The sequence below is a fragment of the Leucopleurus acutus genome (genome assembly GCF_964270905.1).
Source record: "Leucopleurus acutus genome assembly, chromosome: 7".
In the NCBI taxonomy this organism is placed as follows: domain Eukaryota; kingdom Metazoa; phylum Chordata; class Mammalia; order Artiodactyla; family Delphinidae; genus Leucopleurus; species Leucopleurus acutus.
This window is the reverse complement of record NC_139150.1, coordinates 64,648,186-64,674,491: the sequence shown is the minus strand read 5'-3', so window position 1 is coordinate 64,674,491 and position 26,306 is coordinate 64,648,186. Positions and strand designations below refer to the sequence as shown.

Below are 26,306 nucleotides of genomic sequence, written 5' to 3'. Positions count from 1 at the left end.
AATACAAAGAAAACACATTAAAAGCAGCAAGGGAAAAGCAACAAATAACATACAAGGGAATCCCCATAAGGTTAACAGCTGATCTTTCAGCAGAAACTCTGCAAGTCAGAAGGGAGTGGCAGGACATATTTAAAGTGATGAAGGAGAAAAACCTACAACCAAGATTACTCTACCCAGCAAGGATCTCATTCACATTTGATGGAGAAATTAAAAGCTTTACAGACAGGCAAAAGCTGAGAGAGTTCAGCACCACCAAACCAGCTTTACAACAAATGCTAAAGGAACTTCTCTAGGCAGAAACACAAGAGAAGGAAACGACCTACAAAAACAAACCCAAAACAATTAAGAAAATGGGAATAGGAACATACATATAGATAATTACCTTAAATGTAAATGGATTAAATGCTCCCACCAAAAGACACAAACTGGCTGAATGGATACAAAAACAAGACCCATATATATGCTGTCCTCAAGAGACCCACTTCAGACCTAGAGACACATACAGACTCAAAGTGAGGGGATGGAAAAAGATATTCCATGCAAATGGAAACCAAAAGAAAGGTGGAGTAGTAATTCTCATATCACACAAAATAGACTTTAAAATAAAGACTATTAGAAGAGACAAAGAAGGACACTACATAATGATCAAGGGATCGATCCAAGAAGAAGATACAACAATTGTAAATATTTATGCACCCAACATAGGAGCACCTCAATACATAAGGCAAATACTAACAGCCAAAAAGGGGAAATCGACAGTAACACATTCATAGTAGGGGACTTCAACACCCCACTCTCACCAATGGACAGATCATCCAAAATGAAAATAAATAAGGAAACACAAGCTTTAAACGATACATTAAACAAGATGGACTTAATAATTGATATTTATAGGACATTCCATCCAAAAACAACAGAATACACATTTTTCTCAAGTGCTCATGGAACATTCTCCAGGATAGATCATATCTTGGGTCACAAATCAAGCCTTGGTAAATTTAAGAAAATTGATATTGTATCAAGTATCTTTTCCAACCACAACACTATGAGACTAGATATCAATTACAGGAAAAGATCTGTAAAAAATACAAACACACGGAGGCTAAACAATACACTACTTAATAACGAAGTGATCATTGAAGAAATCAAAGAGGAAATTTAAAAATACCTAGAAACAAATGACAATGGAGACACGACGACCCAAAACCTATGGGATGCAGCAAAAGCAGTTCTCTGAGGGAAGTTTATAGCAATACAAGCCTACCTTAAGAAACAGGAAACATCTCGAATAAACAACCTAAACTTGCACCTAAAGCAATCAGAGAAAGAACAAAAAACCTCCAAAGTTAGCAGAAGGAAAGAAATCATAAATATCAGATCAGAAATAAATGAAAAAGAAATGAAGAAAACGATAGCAAAGATCAATAAAACTAAAAGCTGGTTCTTTGAGAAGATAAACAAAATTGATAAACCATTAGCCAGACTCATCAAGAAAAAAAGGGAGAAGACTCAAATCAATAGAATTAGAAATGAAAAAGAAGTAACACCTGACACTGCAGAAATACAAAAGATCATGAGAGATTACTACAAGCAACTCTATGCCAATAAAATGGACAACCTGGAAGGAATGGACAAATTCTTAGAAATGCACAACCTGCCAAGACAAAATCAGGAAGAAATAGAAAACATGAACAGACCAATCACAAGCACTGAAATTGAAACTGTGATTAAAAATCTTCCAACAAACAAAAGCCCAGGACCAGATGGCTTCACAGGTGAATTCTATCAACATTTAGAGAAGAGCTAACACCTATCCTTCTCAAACTCTTCCAAAATATAGCAGAGGGAGGAACACTCCCAAACTCATTCTGCAAACCCAACATCACCCTGATACCAAAACCAGACAAATATGTCACAAAGAAACAAAACTACAGGCCAATATCACTGATGAACATAGATGCAAAAACCCTCAACAAAATACTAGCAAACAGAATCCAAAAGCACATTAAAAGGATCATACACCATGATCAAGTGGGGTTTATTCCAGGAATGTGAGGATTCTTCAATATATGCAAATCAATCAACGTGATACACCATATTAACAAATTGAAGGAGAAAAACCATATGGTCATCTCAAGAGATGCAGAGAAAGATTTCAATAAAATTCAACACCCATTTATGATAAAAACCCTCCAAAAAGTTGGTATAGACAGAACTTTCCTCAACATTAATAAAGGCCACATATGACAAACCCAAAGCCAACATCCTCCTCAATGTTGAAAAACTGAAAGCATTTCCACTAAGATTAGGAACAAGACAAGGATGTCCACTCTCACCACTCTTATTCAACATAGTTTTGCAAGTTTTAGCCACAGCAATCAGAGAAGAAAAGGAAATAAAAGGAATCGAAATCGGAAAAGAAGAAGTAAAGCTGTCACTGTTTGCAGATGACATGATACTATACATAGAGAATCCTAAAGATGCTATCAGAAAACTACTAGAGCTAATCAATGAATTTGGTAAAGTAGCAGGATACAAAATTAATGCCCAGAAGTCTCTGTCATTCCTATACACTAATGATGAAAAATCTGAAAGTGAAATTAAGGAAACACTCCCATTTACCATTGTAACAAAAAGAATAAAATATCTAGGTATAAACCTTCCTAAGGAGACAAAAGACCTGTATGCAGAAAATTATAAGACACTGATGAAAGAAATTAAAGATGATACAAATAGATGAAGAGATATACCATGTTCTCGGATTAGAAGAACCAACATTGTGAAAATGACTCTACTACCCAAAGCAATCTACAGATTCAATGCAATCCCTATCAAAATACCAATGGCATTTTTCACAGAAGTAGAACAAAACATTTCACAATGTGTATGGAAACACAAAAGACCCCGAATAGCCAAAGCAATCTTGAGAACTAAAAACGGAGCTGCAGGAATCAGGCTCCCTGACTTCAGACTATACTACAAAGCTACAGTAATCAAGACAGTATGGTAGTGGCACAAAAACAGAAAGAGAGCTCAATGGAACAGGATAGAAAGCCCAGAGATAAACCCACGCACATATGGTCATCTTATCTTTGATAAAGGAGGCAGGAATGTACAGTGGAGAAAGGACAGCCTCTTCAATAAGTGATGCTGGGAAAACTGGACAGGTAGATGTAAAAGTATGAGATTAGATCACTCCCTAACACCATACACAAAAATAAGCTCAAAATGGATTAAAGACCTAAATGTAAGGCCAGAAACTATCAAACTCTTAGAGGAAAACATAGGCAGAACACTCTATGACATAAATCACAGCAAGATCCTTTTTGACCCACCTCCTAGAGAAATGCAAATAAAAACAAAAAGAAACAAATGGGACCTAATGAAACTTCAAAGCTTTTGCACAGCAAAGGAAACCATAAACAAGACCAAAAGACAATCCTCAGAATGTGAGAAAATATTTGCAAATGAAGCAACTGACAAAGGATTAATCTCCAAAATTTATAAGCAGCTCATCCAGCTCAATAACAAAAAAACAAACAACCCAATCCAAAAATGGGAAGAAGACCTAAACAGACATTTCTCCAAAGAAGATATTCAGACTGCCAACAAACACATGAAAGAATGCTCAACATCATTAATCATTAGAGAAATGCAAATCAAAACTACAATGAGATATCACCTCACACCAGTCAGAATGGCCATCATCAAAAAATCTAGAAACAATAAATGCTGGAGAGGGTGTGGAGAAAAGGGAACACTCTTGCACTGCTGGTGGGAATGTGAATTGGTACACCCACTATGGAGAACAGTATGGAGGTTCCTTAAAAAACTACAAATAGAACTACCATATGACCCAGCAATCCCACTACTGGGCATGTACCCTGAGAAAACCATAGTTCAAAAAGAGTCATGTACCAAAATGTTCATTGCAGCTCTATTTACAATAGCCCAGAGATGGAAACAACCTAAGTGTCCATCATTGGATGAATGGATAAAGAAGATGTGGCACATATATACAATGGCCATAAAAAGAAACGAAATTGAGGTTGTATTAGTGAGGTGGATGGACCTACAGTCTGTCATACAGAGTGAAGTAAGTCAGAAAGAGAAAGACAAATACCGCATGCTAACACATATATATGGAATTTAAGAGAAAAAAAAATGTCATGAAGAACCTAGGGATAAGACAAGAATAAAGACACAGACCAACTAGAGAATGGACTTGAGCACATGAGGAGGGGGAAGTGTAAGCTGTGACAAAGTGAGAGAGTGGCATGGACATATATACACTACCAAACGTAAAATAGATAGCTAGTGGGAAGCAGCCACATAGCACAGGGAGATCAGCTTGGTGCTCTGTGACCACCTAGAGGGGTGGGAGGGAGGGAGACACAAGAGGGAAGAGATCTGGGAACATATGTATATCTATAACTGATTCACTTTGTTATAAAGCAGAAACTAACACACCATTGTAAACCAATTATACTCCAATAAAGATGTAAAAAAAAAAAGGCAGAAGATTGGCAGGTTGGATAAAACTAGATCCATCTATGCACTCTCTACAACAGACTCACTTTAGATATGAAGACACAAAGAGACTGAAAGTAAAAGATGGAAAAAGATATTCCATACAAATATTAACTGAAAGAAAGCTGAGGGGGCTATATTACTGTCAGGCAGAATAGACTTTAAGTCAAAAAGAAACAAAGAAGGGCATTATATATTGATAAAAGATACAATCCAGCAAGATACAATACTTATAAACATATGCAATATGTTTATATACCACACTAATAGAATGATGGAAAAAACCACATCATCTCAATTGATGCAGAAAAAACATTTGACAAAATCCAATACCCTTTCTTAAAACATTAAATAATGTTAAATAATTTTTTAAAACATTAAATAATATCCTTTCTTAAAACATTAAATAATGATAAAAACATTAAATAAATAGGAATCGAAGGGAACTTACTCCATATGATAAATGTCATATATGGAAAACCCACAGCTAAACTAATACTCAATAGTTAAAGATTGATAAGGATGTACACTTCTGCCACTTCTATTCAACAAAGTACTAGAGAAATTCTAGCCAGAGAAATTAGAGGGAAAAGGAAGGAAGGAAGGGAGGGAGGGAAGAAGGGATGGAGGGAGGGATGGAGGAAGGAAGGAAAATAGGTCAAGTGAGCAACCAAATTGGAAAAGAATAAAGTTATCTCTGCCGATGACATGCATGATCTTCGATGTAAAAAATCCTAAAGAACTCACACACACACAAAAATCCTGTTAGAGCTAATAAATTTAGCAAAGTTGCAGGATATAAAACCAACACAAATATCAGTTGTATTGGGCTTCCCTGGTGGCGCAGTGGTTGAGAGTCCACCTGCCAATGCAGGGGACACAGGTTTGTGCCTCGGTCCGGGAAGATCCCCCATGCGGCGGAGCGGCTAGGCCCGTGAGCCATGGCCGCTGAGCCTGCGCATCTGGAGCCTGTGCTCCGCAACGGGAGAGGCCACAACAGTGAGAGGCCCGCGTACCGCAAAAAAAAAAAAAAAAAATCAGTTGTATTTCTATACAATAGCAATGAACAATTTGAAAAGAATATTAAGAAAACAATTCCATTTAAAATAGCAAGGAAGGGCTTCCCTGGTGGCGCAGTGGTTGAGAGTTCGCCTGCCGATGCAGGGGACACGGGTTCGTGGCCCGGTCCAGGAAGATCCCACATGCCGCGGATCGGCTAGGCCTGTGAGCCATGGCTGCTGAGCCTGCACATCCGGAGCCTGTGGCCAGCAACGGGAGAGGCCACAACAGTGAGAGGCCCGCATACCGCAAAAAAAAAAAGTAGCAAGGAAAAAAATAAAATACTTAATAAACAACGTAACAAAGGAGATGAAAGACTTGTACATACAAAAAAACTACAAAATGTTGCCAAACAAAATTAAACACAACCTAAACAAACTGGAAAACATCTTTTGTTCATGGACTGGAAGACAATATCGTTAAGATAACAATGCTACCCAAAACAATATAAAGATTTGATGCAACCCCTATCAAAACCTCAATGCTTTTTTTGTTCTTATTACAGAAATAGAAAAACTCATCCTAAAATTCGTATGGAATTTCAAGGGACCATGAATAATGAAAACAATTCTGAAAAAGAACAAAACTGGAAGACTAACATTTCCAAATTTCAAAAATGACCGCAAAGCCACAGTAATCAAAACAATGTGGTACCAGGATATGGACAGACATACAGACCAATGAAATAGAACAGAGAACTCAGAAATAAACCTTATTTGGTCAACTGACTTTTAACAAAGGTACCAAAACCACTCAATAGGGAAAGGACAGTCTTTTGTGCTGGGAAAACTGAATATCCCCATGCAGAAGAATGAAGTTGAACCTTTACCCTATACCATACATAAAAATTAACTAAAAATGGATCAACAACTTAAGAGCTAAAACTATAAAACTCTTATAGAAAACAGGGTAAAATAAAAAATGTTCATGATGTTGGATTTGGCAATTGTTTCTTAAGTATGACACCAAAAGCACAAATAACGAAAGAAAAAAAACAAATAAATTGTATTTTATCAAATTTTAAAACTTTTGTACATCAAAGGACTCTATCAAGAGAGTAAAAAGACAATCCACAGAATGGAAGAAAATATTTTAAAGTTATACACATGGTAAGCATCTAATATCCAGAACATACAAAGAACTCACAACTCAAAAACAAAGAGACAAACAAGCCAATTTAAATACTGGCAAAGGACTCAAAGGACTTTAATAGAACTTTCTCCAAAGAAAATATACGAATGGCCAAAAAGCACATGAAAAGATGTCCAACATCAATAATCATTAGGGAAATGCAAATCAAAACCATAATGAATACCACTTCACACCCATTAAGATGGCTATTATCAAAGCCTAGAAAATAACAAATGTTGACAAGAATGTGGAGAAACTGAAACACTCCTGCATTGCTGGTGGGAATATAAAATAATTCAACTCCTGTGGAAAACAGTTTCGTAGTTCCTCAAAATGTTAAACCTAGAATTACCGTATGACCAAGCAATTCCACTCCTTGGTATATACTGAAAAGAGCTTAAAATGGACTCAAACAGATACTTGAACACTAATGTTCATTATAGTATTATTTACGATAGCCAAAAGGCAGCAATTACCCAAATGTCCAACAACAGATGAATGAATAAACAAAATGTGGTATATCCATACAATGGAATATTACTCAGCCATGAAAAGGAATGTTCTCATGCATGCTACAGCATGGAGGAACCATTAAAACATTATAGTAAGTAAAATAGGCCAGATACAAAAGAACAAATACTGCATGATTCTACTTATATGAAATATTTATAATAGGCAAATCCACAGAAATGGAAAGTAGAAGAGGTTACCAGGGGCTGGGGGAAGAGAGAATGGGGAGTTGGTGTTAATGGGTATAGAATTTCTGTTTGGGATGATGAAAAAGTTCAGAAAATAGTGGTGATGCTTACACAGCATTGTGAATGTACTTAATGCCACTTAAATGAACATTTAAAATGGTTAAAATGTTAAATTTTATGTTATGTAAAATTTACCACAATTATAAAAATGAGTGAGAGAGAAAACAGGTGCCCTTCTGCACTATTAAGTGCCTAAAACAGCATTTGGCTCGTAATAAGTTGTCAAGAACATGTACTGAATGAACCTATCATGTCTACTAATACTTAATTCCTCATTATTCACCATCTTAAATTATTCTGAGGGTTTTAGCTAAGAAATAATGGATTAGAAAAGAATATAGTTAAACCAAAATCAGGAGCAGAACAAAAATATCAGAAAGAGGGTGGTGAAAGGCATGAAATTAGCCTAATACAGAGGGCAAGACCAAAGTAAAAGCAAAAATAAAGGCCAAGATCTGACAGGAAAATGTGCCATCACTTGAATTTCTTTTCTTTTTTTTTTTTTTTTTTGGCTGCACTGCATGGCTTGCAAGATCTTAGTTCCCTGACCAGGGATCGATTCTGCGCCCTTGGCAGTGAAAGTGGAGTCCTAACTATTGGACTGTCAGGGAATTCCCCATCACTTGAATTTTATCGGTCTTTTTCTCCTACTAGTTCCCAGTCCCAGTGAAGTTTCTCTAATTTGTTTCCAACTAAGCACATGCAATATAAAGCCCCCATACAGTCATCACTAACATCAATGAGAGTTTGTTTCATGGGAAGAGGTGGAAAAGATAAGACTTTTTACCATCTCATAAGCAAATGTTTCTTGTCTGCAGACCCGGTCTATCGTTAGGGTTTCTTCCCGGTGTTCCAGAAGTCTCTTTCTAACCCTGTTACAAGAAAAATCAAACTTCAACATTCTTTACTGGGGCTTCAAAAATATCTTTAATATTTAGCTTTTTATTCTGAACTAATTTTAGACTTAAAGAAAGGCTGAAAAAATAGTACAAAGAATTCCCTTATATCTCTTACCTGGCTTTCCCTGTTAACATCTTACATGTTCATAGAATAATTATCAAGACCAGGAAATTAACATTAATACAGTATTATTAACTAAAGAACTTTTTTGAATTTCACAAATTTTTAACTTTAGTGCCTTTTTTGTCCCAGGATCCTATTCAGACACCACATTGCATTTCTTATTTCTCCTTTCCCCTCCAGTCTTCTACAGTTCCTCAGTCTCTGCCTTTCATGACCTTGACACTTTCAAAGAGCCCTAATCAGTGTTTTTATAGAAAGTCCTTCAATTTGGGTTTAATTGCTGTTGCCTCATTATTGGAGTAAGCTTATAAACTTTTGACAAGAATACCTCAGGAATGATGTTTTCCTTCTCACTGTATCATCCTGACGTTCATAATGTTAATATTAGTATGTCTTACTCCTGTAGATATTTACCTTGGTTAAGCTCCTGTCTGCCAGGTTCCTACACTAGAAAGATATTTTCTTTTCCTTTGTCCCTGATAAGTGTTTGTGGGGAGCTACTTTGAGACTATGCAAATCTTGTTTCTCCTCAAACTTTCATCCAGGAATTTTAGCACTCACCAGTAGATTTTGTCTACAACACTTATTACTGTGGTTTATACCTAACAGTGATTCTCTATTTTCCTCCTTTAACATTTATTGATTGGTATTATGAGGAAGACCTGCCTCTTTCTTCCTATTTATTTATTTATTTGGTTATTTATATTTTTAGTATGAACTCATAAATATTTACTTTATTCTACAGGTTAAAATCTAATACTACTGTTATTCTGTTGCTCAAATTATTCTAGTTTTGGCCACTAGGAGCTCCTTCAATTTGGCTTTGTTCTTTCAACAAGCCATCTTTTTTTTTTTTCTTGTTAAGTATTTCCTTGCTTTCTGGCACCACAGAAGATGCTCAAGGCTCACCCTGTATTTTCGTGTCTCAGCCCTGGAATCAACCACTTCTAGGAGCCCTAGTTCCTTCATTGGAGAGAGGTTTAGACACCTGTACCTGAGCATGAGGTGTTCTCATTGTTACTGCAGTCACTGCTTCCAGGACTCGCAGCAGAGAGAGATAGGAAACATACATATATATACTAAACCACACATGTACAAATATCTGTGTTTCTGTATTTTTCTGTTTATATATTTTTTAACTTCAATAATGTAGTTTATTTAACCCAATACTCTGTTATATATTTTTAAAGCCATTGAGTTTATACTAATACTTCTAATCCCAAACTAAAATCAGGATTCATTTTAGCCTTCAGCCTTTCCTTGTTTATAACTTTTCTCCACAAGAAACCCAGCTCCCTTTATCTATATTCACTTACACATTCAGTTCTTTAAAAAACATGGTTTCAGAATTGCTAACCTACACCCCTGTGAAAAACACTAAAAATTAATAGTTCTTTTTGTCTTCAGCCTTACAACACTGAATCCAAGTACACTTTTATACAGAATCAGATTAGATCTTTCTTACTAATTCTCTTCAGTGTTGTGATGCTATTCATTTGTGACACAATTAGACTCATTTGTTAGTTTCACATTCTATTTTGGGTCTTCCCCTACATCTTGGCTGGTTTTAATTGTCTGATTACTTTTGGGTTGTGTAAAAGATATGGGAAACACTACTATGATTCTAAGAGTTATAAAAGGTATACATATTCAGAAAAGTATCATTCCCTCTTGGTCCCGACCACTAACCTGTACCTATTTCCTCCTTTCTTTCCACCCCTGTCCTACCCACCCACCGCAGGCCACCAATCTCTACGGTTCTGGTTTACCCTCTCCATTTCTTTTGTTCAAATACACAGATACCTATGTATTTTCTTATATTCCTTTTTGTGTCAGTCTGAGTTCAATTAGGAGAAAAAAACTAAACAGTAATTTGAACAAAGTTTAATCTAAAGAATTATTAACTTTTAACAAAGGACTGGAGTAATGAGAGACTGGCAAGTAAGAAGTAGAGAACGCTAGAGAACAAAGGAATAGCATACAAGGAACCCTACTCCTTGCGCTAAGAAAGAATACCCAAGGAAGGCTCCCTTTTCTTCCCCCAGGACTGAGAGCCAGACCTTATTGGAGAGGGAATGGCTGTGACTCGCTGAATGGCAGAGAAGTTGCTAGGGTGCATCAGTGGAACCTGCTGGAAATCTGCCCTCAAGGGTGACAGGAAAAGCTTTTCCAGGGAGGTTTCAAGGGGAGTGGAGCAGCAGGGAAAGCTCTGTGCTACTGACTGCCGGGTACTGCGGGAGCTGGATGCTGGGGAAGCTGTGTGTGCTGCAGGACCCTGCTGAGCCAGCACATGGCACCAAGAAGCAGAACTCCTTCCTCATGCAAAGTCTCTCCTGTGCCCTTTACTGACAAAGCTTAATACTGTGCCAGTTGGGAAAGGAAAAATATTTAAAGAGCGGAGACTCATTTTTACAGAGCAGGCAAAAAGGGTACACTTTTAGATGAGAGCCAATAAACTGATATCCAATGAAACTTCGTTTTTACAAGAAGGGTAACGTATGCTTCTGGGCTTTGCTTTTGTCACGTAACACTATTTCCTAGAAATCTATTGGTTCATCCTTCCTTATCCTTTAGCACAGCTACACAATACTGCACTGTGTGGATGTCCTATAATTTCTTCAACACTCTCCTATGTATGTATATTTAGGATATTTCAAATATTTGCTATTACAAACAATGCTGCAACGAATAACCTTATGCATAATAAATTTTCATATTGTTGGAGGTATATCTTCAGTAGAGATTGCTAGAAGTGGGACTGCTAAGTGCCTATGTAATTTTGTGTTGGGCATTACCAAATTTCCCTAGAGGAGGGCTGCTATCAATTTACGTTTCCATCAAGAATGTCTGAAAATGCCTGCTTCCCTCAGCCTCATCAAAAGCATGTATATTTTAAAATTTGTGCCAGTATGATAGGAGAAAAAAGGTATCTGTCACTTTAACTTGCATTTCTCTAATAATGAATCTGCATGAACATTTCTTCATGTTTGTGAGTCATTTTTATATCTTTTTTGTGTGTGAGCTATTGGTTCATATCTTTTCCCCATTTTCCCTTTGGGTTTTTGGTCTTTGTCCCTCAACTTTTAAGGTATTATATATTTGGGTTACCGGCTCTTTGTGTCTATGTTATATTTTCTCCAAGTCTGGCAGCTGTCTTTTGACTTTATTTATGGTGTTTTTTGTCATGCAAAATTTTAAATTTTTATATGTAGTCCATTTTATCAATCTTTTCCTTTTATTACCTCTGGATTTAAATCATAGTTAGAAAGCCTTTCACTACACCAAGGTAGGTATGTTTCATTTTCTACATTTTGATCCCACTCCCTCTGGAGTTTATTCTTGTGTATAGCGTCATACTAAATTTCCATACGCATTTGAATCTAACTGGACTTTCTCTTCTATTCCACTGGTCTATCTGTCTATTCATGAGCTAGTACCCACTGTTTTAATTATAAAGGCTTTGTAGTATATTTTAATATATGGTAAAATTACCAGGCACTCACAATTTTCTCCTCCTCACCCAGTTTTTTCCTAGTTACTCTTGAATATATTCCATATGAACTTTATTATCAACTGTCTAACTCCATAAAATAACCAATACTTTTAGCATTTTTATTGGGATTGCACTTAATCTGTAAATTAACTTAGAAAGAACTAACAACATTATAATGCTTAGTATTCCTATTCAAGAACAGAGGATATCTTTCAATGTTTTCAAGATTTTTTCTGAGTCTTTCAGAAGGGTTTAAAATTTTCCCTTACCTCAGTTTTACACATTTCTTGTTAAATTTATTCTTAAGTATTTAACCTTTTTGACTATTGTAAATGGGATTTTCCTCCATTATGTCCTCTAATTGTTTACTGTTTGTATCTACGAAGGCCATTTTTTTTATTTATCAATTTTGTATCCTGCTCTTACACTAAATTCTTTTTTGGTTTTTGTCTGTTTTAGCATTGATTTCTTTTCCAGGTAATACCATTAAATCATTCACAAATAGAGCTAGTTTTTCTTCTTTATCTACCCTTATGCTTCTAATTGATTCCTCTTGTCAAACTGCATGGCCAATCCTGTAATACAATGCTGCAAAGCAGTGAGATACTAGGCATGCTTGCTTATTCCAGATCTTAGCAGAAATATATGTACTGCTTCCCTATTAAATAAGATACTAGCTTTACAACTAAGGTATATATATTTTACCATGTTGTAACAGTAGCCCTGTTAGAACAGTTCCATGTTAGAATGGCCTGATTTTTGTTTTTGTTAGTAAATTCTAGTTTTATTATGTTGTGATCAGAGAGTGCTGTTTGTTTTATTTCTACTCAATGGATGTTATGATGTTTCCTCTGTGACCTAATATATAACCAACTTTTGTGAATGTGCCACAGTCTCTAACACAGGGTTATAAATTTTATGTATATATATGTATCTCCATAAGACATATCCTACTGATTATGTTGTTTAGAGCTCTTACCTCCTCACTTTTTTTAGCCAGTTGATTTGTCTTGTGCTGAGATTGGTATATTAAAGTGCCCTATTGTTAGTGTGTTTCTAGCTATGTTTCCTTGTATCCCCTATAGTTTTGTTTTATAAAGTTGGCTGCTATATTCTTTGGGGTATATATAAGTATTCTATCTTAACTGTGGTTTGTGGCCTTTAGCACTAAAATGTGTCCTTTGTCATATTTAATGTTTGGGGACTTGAATTTTATTAGTCTGTTATCAGGACCATTACATCTGCTCAATTTTTCTTTCCATTTATCTGGTATACTTTTGTCCCACCATTTATTTTTAACCTCTCTGAATTACCTTATTTTAGATGTGTCTGTTGTCTCTGCAAGGTTTTTGTTTTGTGAGCCTAATCTAAACCCTTTTATGAGACTGCAGAAAAACTGATGCCTTTGGCCTCAATTCTATTACATTTTCTAATTGTATGTATTTTGTTATATTAGCTGTTTTTTTCATTATGAGACATGTCTTTCTGCTTGTCTATTTTTTTAGAAATTGCAGAGGGAGGTTTGGTATTTGCATTTTTGTTCCAGTGGTTACCTTTGCATTTATATATTTTTTAATGCCCCTTGTTACCCATTTTCTCTCTGAAATATAATTGTTTTACTAGGATACATCTCAGAGTTGATAATTCTGAGTTAATTTTCCCAGGTAACCAGTGAGCCCTTTTAATTTGTTCAGATTTTCTTCCCCATTCTGGAAATTTTTCTTAGATTATATTCTTAAATATTCTATCTACAAGCTATTGTACTAAAAACAATGTTGCTTAACCTTTGGAGAAAAGAAGTGCTAGAAATGTATTTTATGCCACAATAAAGGGGTCATGTACTTAGGTTTTGTTTTTACTTTACGTTTTTAAGTTATTGGTAGGGAAAAGAAAGGAAGGTTTAGTGAAAGAGAAAGCAGAGAGATACAGATTTTTGGCTTTTGGCACAAGCCTAATTCACTTGTGGTACTGTTAAGATTAAGATTAGTCTTATTTTAAATATAATAGTTTTAAAGTACATCAAAATAATCCCAGCTAAGGAATGCTGCACTAACTCCTTTTACGTTAGATTATACATATAATTCTACTCACATTTCCTATGGAAGGGACTAGAAGACAACCAAGGAGATCCAGTTGATCTGGTAACAGAAAATAGCCAGGGGAAGCACTGTGTAAAGCTGTCTGAAAATTACTATTTCACATAGCTCAATAACATCATTATAAGCCAAATAGCATGTAATTAACTATAGGAAAAAAAAGTCTGCTTTATAAATATCAACTTTCTTCTTTTAGCCAATCTCTAAAAAATCGCTTCCTTAGGTTTATGCAAGTTTCATTTATTCCACTCATTCTACAAGTATCTACTGACTCCCTATTATTATATGCCAAAATTCTAGGAATGAGGGACATGGCAGTGGGTGTGACAGACACAGCTTATGGAACTTTTAAGTCTAGCTAGAAAACAGAAAATTAAATAAGTACAGTATAAGTGTGAAGAGTATTTCAATTAGAGAAGTATCGCCAGCTACACGAGCATAAAAGGGGAGCTAGATGGAGTCCTTAGTCCTTCAGCTAAAACTTGAAAGATGAGACCGGGGGATAAGGAAGTGTGAGTGTTCTAGGCAAAGGCCTAGGATGAGAGAGCACATTCTAGGAACTGAAAAACAGTGCAACATGGCTGGAGCACTGCAGCGATGTAGGGCCGAAAAGACCAGCAAGATCCATTCTATAGAGAACCTTGTGATCCATTTAAGAACTCAGGACTATGCCTAAGAACGATTGAAAGATTTTATGTAAGAGAGTGAGACAATCAGATGTGCATTTTAGAAAAAAATCCAAATAATCAATCAACAATAGTTAAAGGGTACCAAATGGAGTAAAGCAGTCCGACAGGCTTAAGCGCAATTCACAGATGAAGGAGCTTGGACTCTCAATGAACCTTCAAGGACTTTAGAAGTGTTAGAAGAATTCTAGGCATTACAAGTGTGTCTATTTCCAAAGGGAGATAGATGGGTTGTAGAGATGTGGAAATGAATGTTAGGGACTCAAAGACTGGTTAGGTTAGGGTTCAGTTGGGAGAGGGGCCATGTGCAACCTGAGGCACTGAAAGAGAAAATGGTTGAAAACAAGTCAAGAAAGGCAGATTTGGGCTATGTGGAAGGTTTCAAATGTCTAAGTAAAAAAATCTGAAATTTGCCCATAGAGGAGAGGTTGAGCCATTGACGATTTCTCAGCAAATGAGCATGCTTAGGTGATCGCAGGATGGATAAGTCAGGAGAAAACACAGGACCTAGGAAAGACAGGAACCTTTTATAGTGCTCCAAGTGTTGCTAATGTAAGTGTTAGCAACAGGGATAAGAGAAACAGATTCGGCAATTACAAAAATAAGCCAACAACAAGGTAGGGTCGAAACGCCTGCAGGATAAAGTATGACAACATAGCTGAGATGGTGCAAAGTAAACGGGCTACAAACTGGAAATTACAAATTTCACTATTACATGCAGTTTCTCTGTAATAGTATTACCATAGAGCAGCCTTTTTCAAAATGTGGTTGGCAGACCGGAATTGATCTATGAGCTATTTGTTATCCAATCAGTACAGACAATGAGAGTAAGCATTTAGAAATGTTCACACCTATATGACAGTAATATTACTGTTGAATTTAATGATAAAAAACTTGGAGTTTTATTATGTTTGCCTTTTAATTTCATTTTTCTAGTAATTCATTTTTATCCTATTTTACAAAAGTATGGATCTGACAAAATTTTCAAAAACGAGTCCTTTACCACACTATCAGAGTATTTAGCTTGCCACCCCAAAATCTAAGCAGATTAACTGTACCTTTGTAAACACTTAAAAATAAACACAAATTTGAATATGGACTGGATATTAGAGATAATGCTGTTACTGTTAATTTTCTTAGGTATAATAATACCACTCTGATTAAGTAGTAGGATCATACTTTTAGAAGCTATACGCTGATGTACTTAGCGGTAAATTATCATGATGTCGGCAACTTACTGAATAGTTCAGCCATAGAAAAAGACACACACGAGGTATCTCAAACACATACAGCTAAAGCCAATACGGCCACATGTCAACAATGGTTGAATTTAGGAGGTGGGATAACAATACCATACTCTCAACTTTCGAATAATATAATGTTGAAAAAAATATTTAAATAAGTAACAAAAGCAAAGTCCTCCATACCCCAAAGTCACTAGGTCAGTATTTTCTGGGATGACTTCTGGATCCTCCCCCTCCTCAAGGCACTTCAGTTTATCAAGACTAAAACAAAAACAAACAAAGTAATCACCACATCCTGTCCTTAGCAAGCAGGAGTTGTGTCCTAAATACATCACTGAATAATTAAGCAATCAGATAACCAGAATTAAAGGCGAATTCTGTGCCAATATTCTATAAAGGAAGGGATATATGCCTGGTTGAAGGCGGCCAATACTGTTAAATAAAGAAATAGATTGTTATTTTAATATTTTCATTTAAAATAAATCACTTTGAGGAATATCTCAATAACAGTATACCCAGGAGGTCCCCAAAAGAGACCAGAGATAATCACGGTTTTGACACTGCTGTGGTTACATATCCTTCCAGCCTCATCATAAACTAAGGTTCCTCCGTCGTCAAAGTGTCTTGTCAAAGACATACACGTCGCTGTTACTCTGATTGCTTTCCTACATTAACAAGCACTTTAAAAACTAGTGAACAGAAAAATTAATCTTTCATGCGGCTCTCCCTTCCCTTCAATCCCACTAGCAGAAATTGTGCATTCCCATCACGGGACTTCTCCCGTTGTTCCGGGAAAGCTTTGATAGGGCGGCCCTTCTACCCCGGGGAGTAAACCACAGGCCCGCCCCCATGATGAGGCCCAGGGGCGCGCAGGAGCAAGGCTGCACCCGGGTTCACTCCAAGCCGCAAGAGCCCCTCGACCCTGCACTCACCCGCACACCGCCCTCAGCTCGGCTGCCGCTTCCAGGCTGCAGCCCAGATCCCGGGCCACGGCCTCATCCTCCCGGCCGGAGTCTGCAACCCCTCGGCCCCCGGGCAGCGCCGGCGCCGGCGGCTCCTTCAGCGACAAGTCTCCTTCCCCGCGCAGCCGGCCAAGCCACAACTCCCCGAAAGCGGCCACATGGAAAACGCGCGTATTCGACTCAGGAAGCTCGTACTCTGGGAAGTTGCAGCCGCCACTGCTGGGAACCGGGTTCTGCCTGCCGCCCTCCCCGCCGCCGCACGTTGAGCCGCCCCTGCTGCCTTCAGCCATGTTCACCCCTCTCCCTTCCCGGCGAAAAGCGGCTGATCAAGGCCTCGCGGGGCTTGCTGGGACTTGTAGTTGCGCGGAGCCCGGGCCGGCGAGCAACTGAGCTGCACTGGCACAGCTTTAGACACTACGTTTCCCGTCAGGCCGCGAGTTGGGCCCGCCCCCGGGCGTGGCACCCCGAGCCTCCGCGTGCAGGGCTTGAACTCATTGTTCTCTGGTCTCGGCTCACAGGAGAGCGGCTGCGGCTTTCTTTTCACCGCAGCTTGTCTGGGGGGGTTCTCAGCCCGTTCGGTTACGCAGCATCGCTCTATGCGGGATAGGGCGGTTTTGGCACGCCCCTTGGTCCCCCTCGTTGTTTTCCTCTCGGCCCTGAGGTGCGGAACTTCTCCTTGACTCCAGGGTTCGAGAGCTGCGCTGCTGCCTCACTGACCCAAAGCCTGAGAGACTTGAGGGTCGAAGGCTGAGACCCGGGGCATGACTGGCCCTCCAGGTCCGGTTCGTTTAGAGCCTCCTCAACGGCCCCATGTATATACGTATCATTGCTGTACACGCGCAGAATAATGTTTATTGAGCGCCTACTGTGTATCAGACGCTGTACAGTATTATCCCTAACGTATATTTTTAAAAATCACAACAGCTTTTCCAGGCAGGTATTATCATCCCAGTTTTGCTGTTGAGGAAGGAGTTAACTGCTAGGAAATAGAAGCAAGGTCGGAACTCTGGGATTTTATCTGTAAACTAAGAAACTCTCCCTCCAATCAGAGGACCTGAGGATGTGCCCTTAGACATAGCTTGTGTCAGACTGTGGAAGGGTTCGAAGGAAAAAAGCCAAGAGTTTAAATAAGCAAAGGCAGAAAACAGAGAAGTCACGGTGACTTGGAATAGTGGGGCTGAGGCCATCTTCTCCCCTAGACTTGCCATTATGTAAGCCAGTAATTTCTTTTATCTTTAGATAGTTTGAGTTGAATTCTCTCAACCTGAAGACAATTAGTCTTCCCAGTGCCTGTAAACCTTGCTCTAAATCCCTTAACAGGGGAGCGCTCGTTCCAGAGAATGAAGTCACGTTTCAGATGTAAGAACTCTAACATGTATCTGGAGATTGAGTAACATTGTCTTCAGGAGTGGAGACCACAATGGTTCCTGAGAAGCAGTGGGAAGGGGCAGGACCAGAAAGAACACAGCAAGGGAAGGTGGTTCACTATGAGGTGTGGCATTTCAGAACAGCATCTTTAGATGTGTGGATCGCAGGGATCAGGGGGGAAAGAAGGGTTAGTGGTCGGCACCAGTGGAACTCCTTTGAGTCTTAGCGTCAGCGGCCACTCTTTGGAATAAGTCTAAAGAGGTCCAGAATAACCACTGCAGCATAAAAATTATTTTGAGCTGAAGGCATTTGAGAATTGGCTTTTTTTCCTGAACGCCATTATCTTCCTAAATGTGGAGCCTCCCCAAAGAACTCAATTGTCATAAATCCCCTCCCACAACTAGAAAAGACTGACTAGAAGTGGGCATCACACTTACACATTGTCACAAAGCTGTATCTCCCATCTGTTCTCCTAAGGACCTATTATCTTTCCTGAAAGTCATTTGTTTTCTAATAAGTGCCCTTTCTCCCCCTCCCCTATTAAGAAGTCATTTGTTTTCCTGTAAGTGCTGCGCTCCCCTTCCCCTTATCTCATTAAGATAGTACATAAGCCCAAATTCTAACCGCCTCCTTGAGTCAATTTTTTCTGTGAACTCTCATTAATCTGTCTTTTGTCAGTTTAATTCACAGTTCCCAAATGACAATATAAGAGTGTAGAGGAAGTTTCTCCTCTTCAGCCATGGCAAAGGAAGCTTCTGGCCCTGTTGCAAGTTTGGCAGAAAATGGGAGCATTTTTAGACCTGGAACTAGGACCAGACAACAACAGAGAAGAGATAGAAAGATTCTAAGATCCCAGGATAGATATAGTCCTTGTAATTCTGGGTGAGTTTTGTATGATTCCTGAGGGAGGAAAAAAAACAAAAACAAAGGTTTCCCAATTGTGGATGTTGGAACCAACCACTGGGTTGAGGTCGTGGCATTAATTTAGAGACAGAATTCTGAGTAGTTGCACAAACCAAGCTTATGACTCTTGATTGGAGAGTAGGAATAGGGAGACATGAGCTCTCCAAGTTTGCCTCTGAGCATTAGTTTCCTCACTTGACACGCTTACATGAGCTCATCAGGTGATGAAAACTGGCTTGCTGGGGGGAGCCGTGGCAAACTGGGGAGTACCAGCCTCTGTCTACAAAGCTACCATGGCTGCCATGTAGGAATGCAGGATTTCTCCACCAGAGCTTCCAACATTTCTAAAGAAGTCAGATATTTAGCTTTTTAACAACAACAACAACAAAAGTGAAATCTCCTGATCTTCAAATGTAGGCAATTAATTTTGTTAAATTACTTAAACAAGGAGGCCATTAGATTGAGGTGGCTCTAATTCAATGGCAACCTGCCTCAGAAAACCAAAGTCTAAGTCTGTAAATGCCTCAAGGTTACAAAATCAAAATGCTAAGGACAACCAATCGCAAACAGCCAACTAGACTTCAAGCTATAACCATTCAATAATTGCTTTGCTTCTGCCTTTTCTCTATAAGATTCTCTCCCCAGGCTCCAGTCAGTGGAGTTCTCCTAACCACTTCCTGTTTGGTGCTGCCCTATTTGAATTGATTTTTGCTCAAAGAGAGTCAAAAATTTTAACATGCCTCAGTTTATCCTTTAACAGTTCATATAACATTTAAAAACAGTATTCAAACCAAACACAATACACATAGGCATCTGGCCAGTGGCCTACCTGTTTGTGATCTCTGATCTACTGTATCTCTAAAATTCACCCAGCTCCCAATTTATGTAATTCCAAAAGTGAACTTCTTTCGTCTTGGTTTCCAAAGTAATTCTACCACTGCCCCAAGGCCTCCTTTCTCAGAATTAGACTACAGGTAACTGGGAGTCTCACTTGGGGTTGAAACCATATGTTTCCCACATTTCAATAGTAACTGTCCAAGTTGTATTTCCATCTAGTTCTCTCTGATGTCTAAATCTTTCCTACAGCAAAGTCATTTATTTTATTCTTCTCCTCTGGCTTTGGCTTTTTTCCCTCTGAGTGGACAATTGGTCTGGATTTTTTAAAATAATTTTTGAATAAGCACGTAATTTAAAAGGTAGAAATAACAACTGTATTATTATTGACTATATTCCAATATAGTCAATAACAATGTAATATCTTTGTATGGTGAGAGATGGTAACTACACTTATGGTGATCATTGTGTAATGTATAGAAATATCATATCGCTATGTTGTGCACCAGGAACTAACATAGTGTTGTAGGTCAATGATACTTCAAAAAACAAACTCGTAGAAAAAGAGATCAGACTGTGGTTACCAGGGGCAAGGGGTGGAGAGAGGGAGACTGGATGAAAGTGGTCAAAAAGTAGAAACTTACAGTTATAAATGAGTACAAGGGATGTAATATACAACATGATTAACATAATTATTGCTGCTATATATTATATATGAAAGTTAAGAGAGTGTATCCTAAGAGTTCTCATCACAAGGAAGAAAATAGTTTTTTTCTTTTTCTTTTACTTTGTATCTATATAAGATGATGGATATTCCCTAAACTTATTGTGATAATCGCTTCATTGATGTATGTAATCATTATGCTGTACACCTTAAACTTATACAGTGCTGTATGTCAATTATATCTCAATAAAAGTGGAAGAACAAAAAGATACAAACATCATGCAGTGAAAGTCTCCCTTTCTATCTTTCCCCCAGTCATGTACAGCCCCTTCCTAGATTTCTGGAGGCAACCATAACCTCCAGTTAGCAATTTCTTGTGTATCTTTCCAGAGAAATCATGTATTTTATATAAATATATATGTATGTATGTATACATATTGCACACACACATAGGTATGCATGTACACACATATTTTGCATACAATACATGCTGTTCTATATTCTATACCTCATGTTTTTCATGTGAGGTTATATCTTAAGACATCCTTTTATATAAATATGAAGAGCATCCTATTTCTTCCACTGTATCTGTCAAATTTCTTTAACTAGTGCTCCCTTGAAGTACATTTAGGCTGTTTGTAGTCTTCTGCTTGTACAATTAATGCAGCAGTGAAAAATCTTACAGGCAGTCATTTTGCTGATTACTATCTGTCCTCAGGCCCCAATTAAAAACTCTATTTAAAAATTATTCTTTTGCACTCTCTTGGATTACTCACCCTGGGGGAAGCTGGCTGCATGTCATGAGGACACTCAGATGTCACTATGCAGAGGCTGATATAATGAGGAACTGAGAAGAGGCCTCTTACCGTTGATCAGCACTAACCTGTCAGGTAGTTGATGGAACCACCTTGGAAGCAGACCCTCCAGCCCAGTCAAGCCTAAGAGAATTGCATTCCTGCCAACACTAACTCATCTGTTCCCAGATTCCTAACCCACAGAAATTGTGTGAGATAATAAATATTTAAGCTGCCACATATTGGGGTAACCTGTTACACAGCAAGAGATAACTAATAGAGGGAGTGAGGTGAATACAGCCATGTATTAAGAGGTTAAATCGGGACTTCCCTGGTGGCGCAGTGGTTGAGAGTCCGCCTGCCGATGCAGGGGACGTGGGTTCGTGACCTGGTCCGGGAAGATCCCACATGCTGCGGAGCGGCTGGGCCTGTGAGCCATGGCCGCTGAGCCTGCGCGTCCGGAGCCTGTGCTCCGCAACGGGAGAGGCCACAGCAGTGAGAGGCCCGCGAACCGCAAAAAAAAAAAAAAAAAAAGAGGTTAAATCTATACAAGGGACCTTGCCAGAGAGGCAAGAAGTAGGGAAATAATTAAGGAAACATTTGCAATAATCCAGTTAAGAGGCAATGGAGGGTCTATGAAAAGAGACAAGGATGGGCTCATCCAGCCCTGGAGAAACAACCTGAGTTTGTACATTAATGATGATATCCTATAATAGCAATTTTAGTACATTAATGATGTTATCGACAACAGCAATTTTAGTCTTCTGACTCTGGTTGATTAGAGTTCAGTTGGCACAGAATTGAGGTCAGAGGGGACAAGAAAGGGAATAAAGTTTTGGATAGAGAGATTAATCACAAACTCAGTAAGGGAACCTGGTTTTAGGGGGACTTGGTTTCGATAATAAAAATGCAAGAAGATTCATCTACTTGAACAGCAGTATTTCTAAAAATGACTGATTCTGAGAGTATTAAATGCTATTGCACCCATTGAAATCATCTTTCAACTGTGACCTTGGTCAGGCTCCTCGTATTGAATGGTGACTTCCTTCTCCTAGTCATCTTCTTTTGACTCTCTGTTGATCCTATCTTGTTGAATAGCATTTCCAATTGTGGGACACCATTTGGGGAACATTCTTGCCTTGAGGTGCTGACATCTTGTTTGGGAAAAATCTGGATAATCAAGATTATGTCCTGTTTTGTCTGTTCTTTCCTTTGCTTTTACCGCTGTGAAATACACACACACAGACACATACACATATAAAGGATTCTTTTGGTTAAGCGTTGTTTGTGTTTCAAAGCACTGATGAGTTTTATCTAAAAATAGAAATGATGTCTCTAAATTTACAAATACTCTTTTGCAATCCAACCGTCATCTTGACTAAGCATAAATCTCTACTGATCAATTACCAAAGCTACACTGCTGTGGCCGTATTCTAAACCAACTGATTTTTCAATTGGGCTGGGCTCAGTCATTTACATTTGACCCATGATTAGCAGGGAGCATACCTAAATTTAAGTGGCAATTACAGCGTGCTGGATCTTTCTTAGTTTCGGGTTCTGTGGGGCAGGCATTCCCAAAAGGTTCAAAGAAAGGCCCTGCAAGAGCAACTGTGGAACAGCTTCGGCTACAGCCACGTCTTCTTTGGTACTTCTACTGAGAGGGGTAGGGCCAAATGCCCAATTCTCATTCACCCCTTAGGCATCGAGAGGCTTTAGGAAAATAAGAACTAGCCAGCTCTTTCCACAACAGAGTTGAGGACACCTTAAAGATCCCAAAAGGAGAAAATCTTTTGCTTGGTGCTGTTCCTGGATTCTCTGCTTCAACAGATTACATGTTCATGTGGAGGATTGCTTTCCTGAAGCCAGGGGACCATGTGGGAGTTTATCTCTGCCAAAGAAAGGAGTAGCAGAAGGACGGAAAGGGAATGTGTGACGGGAAAGACAGCTGAAGTACCCTTAGTCGTAAAGGCAGTTGGTAGAAGAATAACAACAATTTAGTGAGAAGTAAGATTTATAACCTTTCAGAGGCCTGATATGAATTATAAGGAATTTTAACAACCGAGGTAGAAAACCTGAATTGAGTGTCCTCTTCAATTCTAAGCAATGATCCTTTTCAAAGCTGAATGACTGTTAATAGATATATATTTGCATAATGAATTTTTTAAAATAATCATTTTTTTTTTGGCTGCATTGGGTCTTTGGTGCTGCGCGCGGGTTTTCTCTAGCTGCGGTAAGCAGGGGCTACTCTTCGTTGCGGTGCACGGGCTTCTCATTGTGGTGGCTTCTCTTGTTGCGGAGCACAGGCTCTAGGGGCGCAGGCTTCACTAGTTGTGGCACGAGGGCTCAGTAGTTGTGGCTCACGGGCCCTAGAGCACAGGCTCAGTAGTTGTGGCGCACAAGCTTAGTTGCTCCGAGGCATGTGGGATCTTCCCGGACCAGGGATTGAACCCGTGTCCCCTGCACTGGCAGGCGGATTCTTAACCACTGAGCCACTAGGGAAATCCTGCATAATGATTTTTTTTTTAATTCTCTAAACTGTCTCCAACTAATTGTTTTAGGATACCTCTATTGTTTGCTGTTCTCCCACCATCCCCACCTCTGTTCCACTGATAAGTACAAATTAGGCAATTAGCTTTTTCCAAGAACAATGCCAAATTTATTGGAAGGTATTTAAAATCTTGGATTAACAAAGAGAGTGAGAGAGTCTACTGGTAGAAAATAATAGAATCAGAGAAAAGAAGTATCAGAAAACATTTTAGTCCCTTTTGATGATAGGGACTGTGGACATGGAGAGATGTGGAAGAAGCTGTCAGTTTTTGGAGGGAGGCTTGAACCAGGACATTGTCTGACTCCCATGATGTGAGGCTGGTATCATCCTAAGATTCTGCAACCAAGCATACTTTTTTAAAATCTGTTGAAGTTCACCTATTACCTCTATGAGATACATTCACTGATGTAAGAGGAAAAGATCCTGGAAATGGTATAAAATGATTGAAGGTTAGAAGCTGTGGGACCAGGTAACGAAATACTCTCTGATATTAGATTTTGCCCTTATCTCAGAAGGAAAGCATCTTTCCACTGTAAAGTTTCTTTCTTTCTTTCCATACTCCTTGGAAGCACGTCACTAAGCACAGTTCCTACTCATGGGGGTGTGGAGTGGGGAAGGAGTGGGAATTAAGTTTCATCTTCTGGAGCAGGGAGTAGTTACATATTGATAAGTTATTTGAAATCCTATAAGGGAGATTGGTCTCTTCTCCTTCACTTATTTAATTATTCAATCTTTTATTTATATCAGTATGGACTCATGGATATTTATTTTATGTTTTGGACTATCATCCATCACTATGTATTAATCACGTGCTTCAGAGGCTTTGACATCGGGGTCTTGCTGAGCCTGGAGAGACTGCCCCTCCCAGGGATAGCCAATTTCTAGCGATAGTAAAGGATTCTCCTTTGAGTGTGCCTTTCAAATGCAAACCAATCTACCCAGGATGGGCACCCCGCCCCCCCCACCTCCTCTATCAGGTTCTCACTCTCAAAGTTACTATTCCTCTGCCCTAATTAGCCAGGTCCAGGTACCAGCCAACTACAGGCAGCCCCTATGCCCCAGAACCACTGAAATTATTTAAATCAGCCAATCCTAAACCTGCTTACCTTGCCTCACCTGTTTCTTCCTGCAGAAACTACAGTAAGGGCTCTTGCCCACATTTCCCTCTTGCTCCCTCTGCCTCCCGATCAATCCTGGTGCTTCCTCCTGTGGCCCCCTGCTGTGTGGCATGCCCCCTCTTAGGAACCGTGAGTAACAAACCATCTTTACACTGGCAGTCATCTCTTGATCTGCTAGCCTTCACCATAGATGAATAATAATAAAACCTACATTTGAAAGCTACTTATTTATTTTATTGCTCACATTGTTCCAGCTCTGGTTATTGAGAGCTATTTCAGACCGGCTCCTGTGTCCCTTTCACATCCACCCTGTCCTCTTGTTTTTTGAGCCCTTCCTTACTTTCCAGGGCAACAAGATGCTTCTGATTCATACACTCCCTGCCCAATGCCTAGAATCAGCCATTTCTCCAAGAAACCATGGTTCTTTTTATTGGAGAATGGTATCACCATTGATTTTTGTAAATAAAGTTTTATTTACATGAACACAGTCATGTTTATTCAATTTCTCATTGTTTATGACTGGTTTTGCATTACAACAGCAGAGTTTAGTAGTTACAAGAGACTGAATGGCCTGAAAATCCTGAAATATTTGCTATCTGGCCCTTTACGGATGTTAACTAGACTGTGTGATCATTTCACAATACATACAAATATTCAATCATTATGTTGTACATCTGAAACTAACATAATGTTACATGTCAATTATACCTCAATAAAAAAATATGTAATTATAGTAAAAAAATGTTTGCTGACTCCTTTTTTAGATGGTGACGTGCTTCTTTCTCTTTAAAATTTATTTTATTGAAGTATAGTTGTTTTACAAGGTTGTGTTAATTTCTGCTGTACAGCAAAGTGATTCAGTTATACATATGTATATTCTTTTCTCGTATTCTTTTCTATTATAGTTTATCACAGGATTTTTTTTTTTTTTTTTTTTTGCTGTACGCGGGCCTCTCACTGTTGTGGGCTCTCCCGTTGCGGAGCACAGGCTCCGGACCCACAGGCTCAGCGGCCATGGCTCACGGGCCCAGCTGCTCCGCGGCATGTGGGATCTTCCTGGACCAGGGCACGAACCCGTGTCCCTGCATTGGCAGG

General features: G+C 38.8%; 1 protein-coding gene across 1 annotated transcript in view; it reads right to left on the bottom strand.

Moving 5' to 3' along the window:
- Positions 1–17,272, bottom strand: part of SNAPC3 (small nuclear RNA activating complex polypeptide 3) — a gene marked incomplete at its 5' end in the record, with an annotated part of 41,787 nt that extends 24,515 nt beyond the window's left edge. Inside the window, 3 exons of the mRNA XM_082842983.1 lie at positions 8,266–8,350; positions 16,204–16,281; positions 16,953–17,272. Coding sequence (XP_082699109.1) covers positions 8,266–8,350; positions 16,204–16,281; positions 16,953–17,272 — 483 coding nt within the window. The remainder of the gene's footprint in view (positions 1–8,265; positions 8,351–16,203; positions 16,282–16,952) is intronic.
- Positions 17,273–26,306: the final 9,034 nt, after the last annotated feature.